Source organism: Euprymna scolopes, chromosome 1 (genome assembly GCF_053919585.1).
Source record: "Euprymna scolopes isolate OS-2025 chromosome 1, ASM5391958v1, whole genome shotgun sequence".
Taxonomy (NCBI): Eukaryota; Metazoa; Mollusca; class Cephalopoda; order Sepiida; family Sepiolidae; genus Euprymna; species Euprymna scolopes.
In genome coordinates this window covers 55,884,230-55,900,598 of record NC_136482.1, presented here as the reverse complement: position 1 = coordinate 55,900,598, position 16,369 = coordinate 55,884,230, and the positions used below count along the sequence as shown (strand labels likewise).

At 31.3% G+C, this 16,369-nt stretch overlaps 1 protein-coding gene across 1 annotated transcript; it reads right to left on the bottom strand.

Moving 5' to 3' along the window:
• Positions 1-1,235: 1,235 nt before the first annotated feature.
• Positions 1,236-16,037, bottom strand: LOC145297937 (uncharacterized). Its single transcript, XM_080144286.1, has 6 exons — positions 15,947-16,037; positions 11,608-11,663; positions 10,695-10,736; positions 6,154-6,207; positions 3,494-3,727; positions 1,236-1,352 (listed from the first exon to the last, which is right to left on the bottom strand). The coding sequence occupies exons 2-5, from the start codon at positions 11,651-11,653 to the stop codon at positions 3,501-3,503; spliced, it is 369 nt and encodes a 122-aa protein (XP_080000412.1). The 5' UTR covers positions 11,654-11,663; positions 15,947-16,037; the 3' UTR covers positions 1,236-1,352; positions 3,494-3,500.
• Between the last annotated feature and the right edge of the window lie 332 nt (positions 16,038-16,369).

Sequence of the window (16,369 nt, the reverse complement as noted above, 5' to 3'; positions counted from 1 at the left end):
TAAAAATAAACGAAAAAAAAAAAACTAAAAAAATAAAATTTAGTTCTCTTTAAAAATAAATGAAAAAAAAAAAAAAAAAACTAAAAAATAAAATTTAGTTCTCTTTAAAAATAAATAAAAAAACCCACAGAAACAACTCTCTCTTATAGAAACAAAATGTTTGGTGGCAGGATGAATTAATAAATTCTAGTAATTCATTTAATACTAACTAAAGTAATATTTTAGCAATTTGGATGTTTTTAGATTTGAAAAGGTCAGACGTAAAATGAACCGCTAAAATGATTTGCTATAATAGGAAACGAAGAGTAAAAGTAATGTAACCTTACCCCTCTATCCTCGAAAAACAGTAATAAGGAAATTGACGGACATATTCACGATTCCGCATAATATATTATATCTTTTCCCATGTTTCTCTTACAAAAATAAAATTGTTTTATAAAAATATTAAACTCATTGGCATAAATCCATAATAATACTACACTACCTGAAAGCTCTTCGTTCAAATTCCTTGGTCTAACGTTCACAGGAAACATGAATTGGAACAAATACATTGAAGTCATTGCCAGGTTTGTTTCGAAGAAAGTTACTTACGCTTGACAGTATTTTGTACCTCTACAAGCCCACCATTCGCACATGAATGGAGAATTGTTGTCATATCTGGGTTGGTGCGTCTGCCACTAGTCTCTCGGTTTTAGACAAGTTTAAAAAAGGGTACCAACACTGCACTATTAAAAAAGCTCTAACCCCTGCCTGGTCGCTGAAATGTTGCGTCTCTGGGACTGTCTTAACAATTTTTTAATGGAATGTGTTTAGACGAACTGAAGGCACTTGTACCCACCTCGATGCTAATACCCAGGACCAATCCGAGAAGCAACAAAATTCCATATCTACATTGTAGAGATCCCTAGATGCCAAAAAGTCTTCTATTCTAATAGTTTCTTCTTTCAAATTGCTAAACTTTGAGATTCCCTCCTGAATCCCTAGTTGACTGACTGTACTGACATTCATAAGTTCAAGTCTATTGTGAACGGACATTTCGCTTCGCAACTAGTATCTCAGTAGTCTTGGTCCCAAATAGTAGCTCCTTATGTCTAAGTAGCACTTTGCATTGTTTTAGGTGAAAATTAGTAAAAAATAAAATAAAATAACTGGTGCTGTCCGAGTTTTGTTGGGTCATATTTTTAGTGCATTTCACATTACTTTGAATAGACATAAGAAAAACAAATAAAATCAAATGAAGTATGTTTAATTTTTATTTTCAAAATTGACAATTATTGTTATTTTTAGAAATTAGTTTTTCTTTTTCTTCATAGTTGTTTGAATATAAAACTTTTCCAACCCTTTCTTTGGCTCTGTAAAAAGAAAGAAAGTAGTTAAAAAGGCTTTCATACACAGCTATTTTAATTTTCACAGTAAAAGAAAATATAATGTATGATTTAAAGCTTTCTTTTTAAGTTTACAAGTAATACCATATTTTAACCGAGCGTATTATATTGTAAAAAGGTTACTATTAAAATATAATCATTATGTCGGTATTCACTCATTCTGAATAATGTAAGTAGTTGAATTGTTCTCATATAGTGGAAGGAAAGTCAGATTAAAAACACATGCGTAACTTAACAACCTAACAAATATTGACCAATCAAATGCTTGAACGCTAAAAAAACAAAAAATAAATGAATCCAATAAAAGATATCGACATTGTTGACTGATATTTTCGCAAAATTCATAACCCACAAAGAGAAGCAACCGTGTTCATTCACTCTTTCTACAACAACAACAACAACAACAACAACAGCAACAACAGCATTACGGCAATACTTCATTATGTTGAACAAGATTCAATCATCACCACCACAAGCAGTTACAAGTAAGCAACAAATTGTCAGTAGCAACATAAACAGAACGGCTACGTTCATATGACTTAATCGCCCACTGATTAGTGTGTATTGTTAGGCATTATAGTGTGTAATGTTACGTATTTACAATGAAAGTTCAATTAAAGGGAGATAACTCTCGAACAAACTTTCGTTGAATTGCAAACACATTTCCCAACATTTTCATTTTCAGTAATAAATATTGTTCGTAAAATTATTGACAATAATCATTATCCCTTTTCTTATATTTATGTTTAAGGTGCGCGTCTTCAACAGTTGAAAATTAGAGAACATTAGCTTAAACATTTTGGAGCTTTCAAACTGACAAGTGGACATTTTATCTTTTCCAGTTTTTTTATAATGTAAATCTCTTTTTATATTTAAAAAACCTGCTAACCTGATAAAGAAGTGCTATATATATATATATATATATATATATATATATATATATATATATATATATATATATATATATATATATATATGTGTGTGTGTGTGTGTGTGTGTGTGTGTGTGTGCGTGTGTGTATGTAACACTTCTTACATAAGAAATTTGTTGGTGAAGGCAATTTTGCAAACACTCACCGTTTCTAAATTCCTATTTCTGATTGTCAGTTGTCAGTCACTTATAATTTTTGTCGATTTTCGCAATAACATTGTTCTAGTAATCTATTCAGCCTATTTCTTGTTTTAACTTGATGCTTCAATATGGAATTATATGAAATATTTATTGTATTTTGAAGTTCATACCTCATAGTATGTAATGTATTTGGTTTGATTTATATTACTGCGTTGTGAATTCTGAACCAAACTTATCAGTCGGATTCAGATATCTTTGTGCTTTTTCAATCTTATTGAATATCATCTAATATGCATTCCATTCCCATTTCCCACAGTCCTTCATGTCTGAAGATGACTAGACAGAGGCTTAGTGCATTATCCGCCGGTGTTGATGCTCTCTTCTCTTGGTGTGGAACATCTATTCTCGGTTGTGTAGTCTGCTTCGCCAACTTCCTCGGTCATTTGCTTATGCCTCCCAATTTAGGATATAAATGCCCATTTCCTTAAGGTGGAGTTTAACTAGGTTTTTGTACAAGAGTTTTTGTTCGCCCACTCTTCTATTGCAATTCTCTAACTTTCCATAGAGGATCATTTTCGGGATCCTGTCATCCGCCATTCTTACAAACTGATCAGTCCAACGCACTTCTTTGGTTGCAAGCACTGCTTCTATGTGGTTCGTATTTGCTCTATTCAGCTTTAAATATCCAATAACATACGGTAAGTAAATTAATTTGTTTTGTTTGCTGTATTAATGCTATTGAAATGTTTTTAATTCAATAACGTTATAATTTGTTTAATTCTGTCAAAGCAGTAATAATTTTTCCGCATGAATTTTCCCTTTTCGCATATTTTGCATAAATATTAAAACGAGATAACAGGATTGTGGCTTTCATAATTATATTCGCTGAAAGAATAAATGCTATGAAATTTATTTCAGTGCTGTCGATGACGCAGCGTAGAAAAGATTTGATCTATCAAACGGACCATATTCTGTGTTCGCCTAAGAAAAATATTAAAATATAAATATCAAGATGAAATAACTAATTTTATTCTCACCTTTCAACTAAAAAAATGGAGGCTGAACAACAGGTGGGAAAACAGGTGGAAACGGGTTCATTGGAGGATAGTTCATGGGGTATGGTAATGGCAGAGTTTCAGGGAACATCGGATAACCCCAAATATTCGGTATCCCTACTTCATAGGGCGACCACACAAAGTTTGTTGCTCCAGCAATATTTGAGGGCTTGGACGTTTGTCCATTTGCAGTTGTTCCATTTGAGGCAGGGGCAGCTGAAACACGAAACAATTCTCTAAATATAAATTACAAACGAACATCACAAGACGCATCCATTGAAAGAAAAGTAAAACATGCAAAAAGTGTTTATGTAAAGTTCGAAAAAATGCTATTTTATGTGTGAGATATGTTTACGCCCATGAATACGGGATTTAATATTTCTGGTCTCTTGTTATAGAATATCATACATGATATACATATTATTTTAAAGATTCGGTGGAAACGTCCCCCACCCTGACCCCAAAGAATATAGTATCACTAATAACACAAGCATAACAGTATATGTTACGAAGGCGTACACTTTTTTATTGACTTCTACATGAAACAGAGTTAAGCTTAGTCAAGGCAAACTATTTTTACACAAATAAAACACGCAGAAGATTGTAAGCTTAGGCAGACACATAGACGAACGTTAAAGGGTATAAGTATATATATATATATATATATATATATATATATATATGAATATATATATGTATATATATGTGTGCGTGTGTATGTTTGTGTGTGTGTGTGTTGCAATACTTGTTTTAACAGTGTTGAATACATGTGTAAACAAGTAATTATTTGACATTTTTGTTTTCAGTTACTTGAACTCTTACGGAGTGAAACAAATCTTTTGTGAAACTTACTATGACAATGTTTTCGTACAACTATCAATATATTTAAAAGAGTGATATATATATATATATATATATATATATATATATATATATATATTATTCAGAATAGTGAAATACAATAAATTTACTGGTGTGCAAATCCAGTGATTATCGGTCTTACAAAATATTATTGGATTTAATATTTTATATAAGACTATCTCAGCTAAATAAAATTGCTCAATATACTAGATAGAGAAAATAAATCATAATTTAGGAATTTAAATTTTGTGATTTGAAAAAGTTAAATTTCAAATATAGAAATTTAATTGTATGCAAGACAAAGTATACAGTAAAGTAAAATATATTTCCTTAACCCATGAGTTTTCGATATTTATATATCTCGGAGGAGGATATTAACAAATATTATAGAAAGATTTGCACCTAATTGGCTAAAGCTAATAAACACAGAAAATTAAATGTTTTTAAAGTTTTTAAATAATTTTAGCTATATAGAAACAGGGAAACTGGATATTGATGCAGCAAAAATAAATAAATAAATAAATAAAAAAAAATAAGGACATTGAACTTCAAATCGAAAGTGTATGCTAAATCCTGTAATGGAAGCTCTTGGTATTCGGCAGGTAAAATATCCAACGCGTATTGTAATAAATTCAAGAAAGCTAGTAACAATCCAATATATACATATTTCCATAGTTTTTCTTTAGTTTGGTTGAATATCCGGCAGATCTTTGATTATATCAATCCATAATTTTTTTCATATATCAGTTTCAAAATTCAGTTCAAGTTTTCAATCAATTTGTGAATAAAAACTAAAAGATATCCGTAGACAGGCAAATAAAATAAAATTAAATTAAATGAAAATGAATTTAATTTTATTTAGTTTTAATTTTATTTTATTTGTCTGTCTACGGATATCTTTTGGTTTTTATACACAAATTGATTGAAAACTTGAACTGAATTTTGAAACTGAAATATGGGAAAAATTACTTATTGATATAATCAAAGATCTGCCGGATATCCAATCAAACTAAAGAAAAACTGTGGAAATACGTATATATTGGATTGTTACTAGCTTCATTGGATTAATTACAATACGCGTTGGATCTTTTTACCAGCCGAATACCAAGAGCTTCCATTACAGGATTTAGCATACACTTTCAATTTGAAGTTCAATATCCTTTTTTTTGCTGCATCAATATCCAGTTTCCCTTATTCTATGTAGCTAAAATTATTTAAAAACTTTAAAAACGTTTAATTTAATTTTCTATGTTTATTACCTTTACAAATTAGGTGCAAACCTTTTATAATATTTGCTAATATTTTTGTTCCGAGGAGATGTATAAACATCGAAAACTCATGGGTTAAGGAAATATATTTTCCTATACTGTATTCTTTGTCTTGCATACAATTATATTTCTATATTTGAAATGTAACTTTTTCAAATCACAGATTTTAAATTCCTAAATTATAATAGGTATATATATATATATATATATATATATATATATATATATATATATATATATATATATATATATATATGATAAGTCATGAAAATATATATGGCAATTAAGATACACAGAATTCTCCGCCTTTTATCCTTGCAAGGAAAATTCTGTGTAGCCATATATAGTTTCAGATCTGACTACCGAGATCTACTCACGTATTGACCATTGTTGAAGTAAATACTGAAAATCTACATAAATATCATATAAATACATGAAATAATAATAATAATAATAATAATAATAATAATAATAATAATAATAATAATAATAATAATAATCACTGAAACTTACCATTAACTTTTGGGCAATTCATATTTCGACAGGCATCATATGCACGATCCGTTCCTGTGAAACAGAGTAAATAGTAAGTAATACTGAAATAAATATTTATGAAAATATGAAAAATAAGTAATTTAAATAGAATCGTACCTATTTAAAGAAGTCTGATGCGTAAGTTATCAAGTTTGATCGTTTACAAACTAACGCTGTTGTGATACGCACCACCACAACATTTACTGTAAGGAGATGCGGTTTCGATTATGTTGCATCGTTAATCACACAAAAAATGATCAATCAATCTAGGCAGCAGTAAAAATATCTCTCTTAACACATGACAATATCTTGTATTACAAAAGCTTTATTGAAGTAAATGCATCCCCATTTATTTCACTTAATTGCTTGTGTTTTGATTCTAATACCAATAAAGCAAATACCTGCTTACTTATCCAACTCATTTTCCTGCTGTATTGATGGTCTCGTTAATAAAATAAATACATTCACATGCATCTGAGTCAATTGTAAATTCGTTTTATTCTCCTTCCAATCAAGTAAATGCATTCCATCTGTCTTACTCAATTCTATACTCCAATCAATTACTTTTGATTCTCCTGTTACATCATTTTACATTAAGTACTCGGCATATTGATTCACATACCATTAAAATAAGTATATTGAAATGTATCTTACTAAACTGCTTGTCTGTTGGCTCTACCATCACTATCTTGTTATTGAAATAAATACATCCTTATTATCTGACTTAACATATTATGTTCTGATTCTTCTCTTATTATATTTTGCGCTTTGTGTTTGAAATGATCCATTATCGAATCTATGCATCTCTGATTATCTAGCCATTGCTTTGAATTGCTTTGAATATTTCTCTTTCCATAGAAATGTACAAGTGTCAGACCAGGAAAAATGCTGCTTTTTCACAACAAATGTAAATTGGTCCGTGCACACAGTCAGTGCGTATAAATTTTCTTTGAGAAGAAAGTAAAAAGAAAAAAATAATAATTTGTATTTTGTTAACCTGTAGTTTCATTTTTAAAAGTTTTAATCTAAATATATAAAAAGCTATATGTCTGTCTCTTTGTCCCTCTGTCTGTCTGTCTGTCTCCATATTTTAAAACTCTATCGATTCCGAAACTAAACGTTGCAGAGTGCTGCTAGGAGTCTCAAATGATTGGATTTTTATGGACCGTTCTTTTATAGGCATTTAGCCGGTTAAAATAGTGCTTAAGGATCAAAGGTATGTCAAAATTGAAAAATACGTAATACATTTTTTTTTACATTAATCTAAGTTTATTCTTGATTTTTTAAATTTTAATCAGGTCATATACATGGCACGTTTATACAGTCATAACGTCAATAGCTTTAAATGCTACAGTTTTGTTTTCGGTTTCGATTCTAGCTGATGGCATCCAAATACTTTTTGGTTCTTTGACAAAAGGAGGGTGGATTTGTAAATTCACCATTGTCCGTTCGCCCGTTCGTCTGTCCACAATTTTCTCAATAACTACGCCTTGGTATTTTTTGAAATGTTGCACAAACATTAAACATGAAAAAAAGTAAAAAGTAACAGAACGGATTTTCCATGAAAAGTCCAGTTGCTCCCCCCCCCCAAGGGTGCCTTTCGGATTAAAATAGCTAAAATTGATACTTTTGTGTTCATTAAAAAAAAAAAAATGATTCCTTGGATTTTTCTAAAACTTTCTGAAAAGTTGTAACTAACTGATTTCTATATAATCTTGTTTGTCTATACTTCGCAATGACTCTTGGGTGTGCCCCAGGGGGTCTTTTAGGGCTAATAAAAACAGTCCATTTTTTGGAGTATTTTACCATATTTGTTCAAAATTTTCTGTGTATGTTTATTTAGCAGTTTTGCATGGTGCTGAACTCAAATTTTAATATGTTAAGGACTTGAGGCCTTTTGGTGGTAAATGCGGGGGGGGGGAGCAAATGATGGACTTAGTCATTTCTCTTTTTGCATAGTGCAGAACTCAAATTTACATATGTTAAGGCCTAAAACTCAACTGTTTGTTCATTTTCATCAGGATTTGACGTCCCCTGGGGACTTTGGGGGTTAAGGGGGGGATGCTAAACTTAGTCATTTTTTATGCCTCGTTCACTGTGCACTCACGAAGACCATGCATGCTTCACTTGGTTTTTTTCTACTTTTGAAATCACGACTCTGTAATAATATATACGAAATCTAAAAAATTAAAATATCATATTTAACCGTATTTTACGACCGAGCAAAGCCCCCTCCCCACGCTAGTAATATATACGAAAAATGATCAAATGTAAATATCATATCAAAGAGTATTTTACGACTGGGCAAAGACACGCAGCTCCCGCTGGTTAGTATTTTATTAGATGTTTTTTCTTATACTGATGAGACAAGAATGCCCTCAGTCATTTTAGAAACATTCGGCACACATTTATTTATTTAAATCCAAACTGCTTGTATACGTTTGTGCCGATTGAAGCCTTTATCTAGCTACTTGAGACTTAATGGTCGGAGCAAAATACTCGCTCGCGTTCTTTATGACACTTTTGTAGCAGTTGCTGGCAGTCATAAAGGTGGCTTTAGTTTCGGAACATCTACTTCATTAAAAACAATTGAAATAGTTATGTCTGTGTGCAATAGCACATTCAGAGGTGCACCACGGTTCGCTGTTTGATTTCTGTTAGAATCTCTTGGAAGATATGTAACTGTCCTTACAAATAGTTAGTCAATCTGTAACAGGCATGTCCTTGCGAATATTTTCGTGCATTTCAATTCCCAATTAAGGCGGTAGTGTAGTACCTTCGTTCGTCATCGCAATATCATTCCCACAAACATCGCACCTGCCTATTTTTGAGATTGGAGTAATGTAGTATATGTTATGGGGTCATAATACTATCTTCCTACTTACTCCTTGTTTGGGGTGAATAATGTAGGATGCGTTCTGATGTCATTACCTCCTCATTTGAGGGTAGAAAAGTATATGTTTTGCATCATTTTTTAGAACTATATTCAAGCAGCATAACATTAATGCGAGAGAGCGTCAGAGGTCAATCCTTGGACCACTATTTTTCCTGATGTTTATAAACGACCTCCCTGATAATATTGTGTCCGAGATGGCCATATTTGCTGATGATACAACGCTCTATAACATGCATGAGGGAAGAAAGGATATACATAAATGGCAGAATCGTTAGAAAATGACCCCCAGACCGTAGTGGAATAAAGCTGCAAATAGATGGTAACAATTAATGCTAGTAAGACTAAGTTGATTTCCTTTAACAATTACAAGATGCCTCTGCAACCGCTTATATCCATGATAAATAACACCCTACCTGAAAAATCTTCCTTGTAAACTCCTTGGCCTAACATTTGCGGGCAATATGAACGAGAACAAATACATTGAAGACATTGCGAAAACTGCTACAAAAAAGTTGATTCCCTCTATCGAGTTAGAAGACTACTTACACTTCTATCCTGTACCTCTACAAGACCACCATTCGCACACGCACGGAACATTGCTACCACATGTGGATTGGTGCATTTAACTAACCTCTCCCTCTTGGATAAGATCCAATCCCAGTTCCATCGCCGCAATGTTGCATCTCTGTGACTGTTTTACAAATATTTTATTAATGAAATGTGCTCTGATGAACTCATGTAGCCACAAAATCTTACCCCTTCACTGTTCAAGTTTTTAAATGTCAGAAAGCTTTCTATTGTAATAGTTTCTTCCCTCGAACGGCTAGACTTTAGAATCCCCTTCATGTTACCGCTCTCTTGGTTGTATATATATATGCAGAATCTTAATGTAACGTAAACCAACATCTTGTTAATCTTTCCTAGGCATGGTCCCAAATAGTAAATTCTCATGTTCAAGTGGCCATATGTTTTGTTTGGGGTGAACATGAGTAAAAAACAAAAAACAAAAAAACAAAAAACAAAACAAAACATGAATTTATTAAAGAACGATTCACGGAAGAATTTCTTTTAATTCTGTGTTTACTACTAAAACTTCTGGAGATTATTTCTTACGAGACTTTTTGTATCCATTTACAACGTTTAATAATATGCAATGAATTAAACAGAATCTGTAATTTTACACATTGCTGGTTGGCAGGAAATTATGGATTTATATCTTTCATAGTGGTATGACTGCGTAAATTAACTTAATAGATCCGGTAAGATTTGAACTCGGCACCACTGCAACGGTATCTATTAGACCAATAACGTACCCAGCAACAACAGGAAGGTAACGGTAGCTCAGTGGTAAACGACGCGAGGTGACAACCTAGATGTGCCAAGTTCGAACCCATTTTATTTCACAAAAATCTTTCACTTAAGCACATCGGCAACTTTCTGGCGGTCCTTTCCGTAAGTAACTTTCTAGAAAGATGTCGAGGAAACGAATGCCAACCAAAAATTATCGTAAAGGATGCTCAATAATAGCAACGGCAATAAGCAGCAAACAACAACAAATAAGAGAAAAGTGTCTGTGATATAAGAAATACTTTTGTTAGAAATCATACACGAAACGCGAACTCACCACATTTCAGTTCCTTGCAAATATCGATGCCAGCCAGACATTCTGAAAAGAGAAACAAGGTGTGAAGCATGAAAGCGTAATTAAAAAAACGGAGGTACGGCCTCTTAAAACTTACTTAGACATCATAATTTAATTTGTGCGATCGTGTCAGGAGAATTCATAGAATATTAAAAAGGAAATGTATAATAAATCTATTTTCTAAATCAGTCTTATATAAAATAAAGATAGGTTTGATTGACCGATACAGCTCTATAAACAGAAGTTACATATAAGATTCTGCTTCGCATGCGTTTATTCGGATTATGTGTGTTTAAAATATTTTCGTTCGAATTCTACAATTTTTATATTTATACATTCACCTTGATTGCTCATTTCATCATGACGCCTCCCCACCCCTTAATCAAAACACCGAAATACAATACACATCCACTTAGAGCCAATTTCTCGTATTACAGCGTCTGTTCGTTCACGTTGTATTAATGTATATGTCTGTCAGCAATTATACGGCAATTAAATACTTTCTAATTTTACGTTTTCAAGTTAGAAATAATACGCAAACATCCAAAATCTACTTTCTTCGTGATGCTTTTAGAATACACATAAGAAAACGTCCCATACAATTTTTTGTCTTGAACTTATTTTGATAAATTTTAAGTAATAGTTTTCACTTTCATTTATTACAAATTCGTATAATGAAATAGTTTACGCTTTTCATACATTATTAAGTGAAGAAAAATGACCTCGAATTTATTCGACTATTGATGACTTGTCTAAGCTCCAGCAATTAACACCGTGTAACATACGTGAAATGGTTCGCCAGTTAGAGGAAAATAGTTATTGTAAAACTCTTCAAACTGAAAAATACACAACTCAGTACTAACTGAATATTAAGAAGAAAAATGAAATTACTCACCTGCTAAAACTGCAAGCAGCAGACAAACGAGTACAAATTTGCTCATTATGACTTTTCTGAAAGGAAGAATAACGAAAGATGTTTGATGAGGAATTTACATATTGTCCATAAACATATATAAAAATAATGATAATTATAAACAGTTAACATAAAAAAACATCAAATAACAACGTAGATACGAAATTACACACACATAGATACACAAGCACATAAATACTATATTGTAATAAATTACATTTCTCTACACACGTGTTTAATCCTCTCTCGGGAATTATCCGTATGGAAGATGATTCTTTTGCCAGGCACATGATTCAAAGCCAAGTTAACATTTGAACTTTTTATTTGAAAGCTTAAAACAATGTAGCCAACAAAAGAACCACAGTGAAAGGGAACAAATAAACTTCTATTTCTATGCGAGCGGAAGTTATTGTTCAACAATTCGTTAGGTTGGAAATATACTAAACGATTTGTCTTAAGTCAATCCAAATACATCAAGCTTAATTTACAACTTCAGCCAAATTTATTATAAAGAACATTCTACAGTAAAATTAGTAAAACATACCAGAAAACATATTTGAATTCGAAAAAATACAAGGACTTTTATTTGTTAATTTCTATGCAAATATATAATTTATTGCTGCCATACGTGAGATTTTGTGGGTAATAAAATTGAAAAAAAAAATGGTATTATCTCAAAATATTTGACAATTATGAGACCGGTCTACTAATCGATCTCATACATTTGAAAATGAAAAGCGGATAAACGTTAATTTCTCAAACTTGCTTAGACGAATTTTTGTCAAATTTTAAACAGTCAACTTAGACAAAATAAAGTTTTAGTGTGTATGTATTTTAACGTTTTATTAAAGTTATTAGATTTATTTTAAGATACAAAATAAAAAAAACTTTTACTTCATTAACAAGGTCATTTGATTAAAGATTACTGAACATTTCTAGTAGAATAAGTAAACTCCAATAAATCGTAATATGATCACTTTTTTCTTCGTAAGCTGAGAGAACTGGATGAAGCTATTATTGTGGGTAATGTAAACGTCTCCGTTTGAAATTCCAAGTAGATACCCGAATTGTACATTGCGTACCGGAAGGAGGTCACAGGCTACCTAAGCTGAACGCAGTGAGAATATTATCCAAGATATGACCAGTAGTCTCAATAATTCAACAAAGATGAAAAGGTACTCTAATGTGAAAGGGTACTTAATATAACAACAGAGCAGAGAACAAACATATATAATCAGGGTTAAAATAAAGTAACACTTATCTTTTAGACGAAATAACTTTCAATGGGAAAAACAATATTTCTGCAGCTGAAATAATATTCATTCTGATTGAGGAAGAAACGTTTTTTTTAAAGATTTCGATGTTTGGAGGGACTTGTCAGTCGTGTCTGGAATTCTAAATTTGCATATATCTTCAAATAACTTCGAATCTCAGCGTGAAATATTAGTTTGTGTTTGAAGTTCTGAACTTGTTTAGAAGAGTAAGCTATTTTCCATGCAATGAAAATCATATCCTTGTTGTCTCAGCGATGGTAAATAAAGAGTTAACCTTTCGTCTCATATATCGGAAGTCAGAATTTGCATGCACATATGAGCATACGAGGTTAGTTTTACGGCGTATCGCGTACCGAAAATTTATCTGTTGTCTGGGCATACATATACTAGTGACTTTTGACCCGTCGACCAGTTGCAGCCAACCAGTTACTTTACATTCATGGCTATTTTGGGTGAAAATACACGTCCATATTTTCTTTCTCAAGTCTTAGTAACAGGATATGTCACCTAGACAAGTTAATGCAGTGGAAAATTCCCTAGCTGTAAGGTAACATCAAACGAACAGTGAAAGGAAAGTGTGTGAAATAATTTTCTATGCTCTATAAGAAAATGCTATTTTAATTTTGAATTTAAATGAAAAGAATTAATAACAATTCGAGAACCACGTTACATATAATACATTAATTTTATAGTTCTCATATTATCGTATAATAACTATAGTTACCTTAAATATATATATATATATATATATATAATATATATATATATACATATTATTTTATATACTATATTAGCAAGAAGATCTGCCGTTGTCCAGGATTGAATAAGAATCTACGAATGTTCCACACTTCCAATACTTTTATTGTCATTGAAATCAATGAATTCGCCCCGTTGTTTAATCAAATCGATTGATTTCCTACTCGAGTCGGTGACCCAATGCAGTGCGTTGGGAGGAAACTTCACGTGCTTCGCCACAGTGACTTATTCCACATTACATCGTGTTTTAAATTGCACTGTAGAAAATCTACTGTTGATTTTATAAAATTATTTTATACAATAGCATGAATTATAGTTTTATATGTAAAAGTAAAGTATCATATTTAAATCGTGCTCTAAACAGAAAAGTCTCTATATCTTATGACAGAACTTACTGATGATTTTATACGCTAACAATGGACTTAAATTTGACTATTTTTAAGTGAGCGAGAAGTTCCGTGGTGCTGTTTTCCAAAAATGAGGAGTAGAATATTTGATGCAAAGAAAGATTTTCTCCACTCTCAGGTTTCATGGCGGTGGATGATTCTTTTTCGTATTTTGTAGTTGAACTATATTCTTTTTGATGTTAGATGGTAGATTTAATAAAGTTTAACGAGATGTTAAAATTTTGGAATAGATTTTCCGCCCAATGTCATATGATAAACTGCATGTTTACGATGTTCTTTGATTGTTTAAGCTCTCTAAACAACGTATTAAACTGCTTCAGGGTTAAATCACTTTAACATAATATGAGTAATATTTCTGAAGATAATTCATTCCATTTTATTTAGAAAATTTAAACATAAATAGGGTAGGATACATACGCACTTATAATGCATGAAAAAAATTATTTTAAAATATTTTAAAAACGATGTAACATTTAGAAATGATAGAAAATGTACGATTATTTCATTGTATGAAATTAAAAAAAATACAATTTTATGAATGGACGTAATCTTACAGGATGCGAAAAACCGAAGAGCGTGAAAATTTGTATAAGGAATCATATGTTATAAAACGGTATACTACAAGTCACAGTTTTGTTGCGGTGTTGATTAGAAAATATTGTAAAAAAGCGAGACTTGGTATATTAGAAGAAAATAAGTACTCAAATATGCAATTAAATATGAGACTTGGTACAGTGGACGAATTCAAATTCACAAATATGATGTGAAAATATGAAAATTGGTTCATTTGAAGAATAAAAGAAGTTAACTATGTAGAAAAAAATGTGAAACAAAGTACACTGGATGAATCTCTGTACTTAATCAGCTGCAAATAATGTTCTGTAAAATTGTGCTTCTAAACGTTTTTAACTGCATCAAACTTTATTGCGTTTGTGAATCTGACAGTTAAAAAATGTGAGTAGTTTCAGGTTTGATTAAATAAGATTGGTCGGAATACAAGAACATTTTATATGATGTAACCCTATAGTTAAAACCAAACAAGATAAACAAACAAGATCAATTGTAATTCAGCATGTCACTCGAAAAATATAGAGACAAGTGAGAAAATACCTTAATAGCACATATGCTGCGATATTTGAACATGATATGGCTGATCATTTGTAAAGAAAAAACTGATGTAAGATTCTTAACGAGCCGACAAGACGTATTCAAACCATCGATTAGTCAATTATAATTTATACACACAAAATCGATCATATTGTGAAGACGATATAGTTTTCATAGAAAAAGATCGAAATCTTGGATATCAGCATAACCACTGTTAAAATTAATCAATTTTTGTGGACATGAAACTATATTGTAATTTCTCAACAGAGGAAATTACGTAAACAAATAAAGGACACCAGCAGCGATCGAATTGCATCTTGTGATATATATTTACGTCTATATTTTAGTCACATGGTATTTCAATAAAAGGATAAATAGAGATAATGACGTTTTTAATTAACTTCAAGATACATGTATAAAAGTACAATAAATCACAGTATAATTATAAAAACTCGAAAATATCTCACGTTACCTAATGTTGTAATTTAGCAATACGATCAGAATTTTCACTGCATATACACTTTGAATTATTTGATGACGGACTCAGATAAAAAGTTAGGAAAATGTAAATCATAAATACTTTTTAAGTTTATGAAGTTTACCGACAATTCCCAAATTATATTTAAAGATTTATGTGGCTAGAGTTGTTTCTGTTACCAGTATTTTAATACAAGACTTTAACTGTTTATACAAATCCAATTCAATCTACACGTACAGAAATAAAAAATAAAATAATATTATTTTCACTGTGCTCTGACTCAATAAAATGACACTTACTTTAAGGGTTCCAAAGCAGTCGACAGTTTGTGAATAACAGATTTTCTGTCGGCTTATAATTACTTTCTGACAGAGAGTCAGCTTGATTTGCAAGTTTATTTTTGGAGTTTTCTCATGAAAAAGTAGGCAATCATGATTCTCGCTTTTTTAAAAATACAAAGGAACAATTAAAATGTAAATTCATATTTTTTTAAAAATTCGACTGAAACCATTGTAATTTTTCAATTACTTTGGTTTTACTGGTTTCAATCATTTGTTAATGCCAAAGAGCACTTTTAAAATAATTAAATGGAGGCGGGAACTTAACATTGTATTATTTTCCAGTGGGAAAACAACGTCTGGTAAGTGATTCAATGTGTCTGTTTTTAATGGATATATTGTGTTATGAGGTACAATCTGATGTAAGGCAGGAAGGTAGGAGTG

What these genes read in the sequence shown, in the direction of transcription:
- LOC145297937 (XM_080144286.1), bottom strand. Translation starts at nt 11,653, where the DNA reads ATGAGCAAATTTGTACTCGTTTGTCTGCTGCTTGCAGTTTTAGCAG. An exon ending in TTGCAAGGAACTGAAATGTG is followed by an intron (nt 6,208 to 10,694) that starts GTGAGTTCGCGT and finishes TCTGTTTCACAG; the next exon opens with GAACGGATCGTGCATATGAT. An exon ending in GAATTGCCCAAAAGTTAATG is followed by an intron (nt 3,728 to 6,153) that starts GTAAGTTTCAGT and finishes TTCGTGTTTCAG; the next exon opens with CTGCCCCTGCCTCAAATGGA.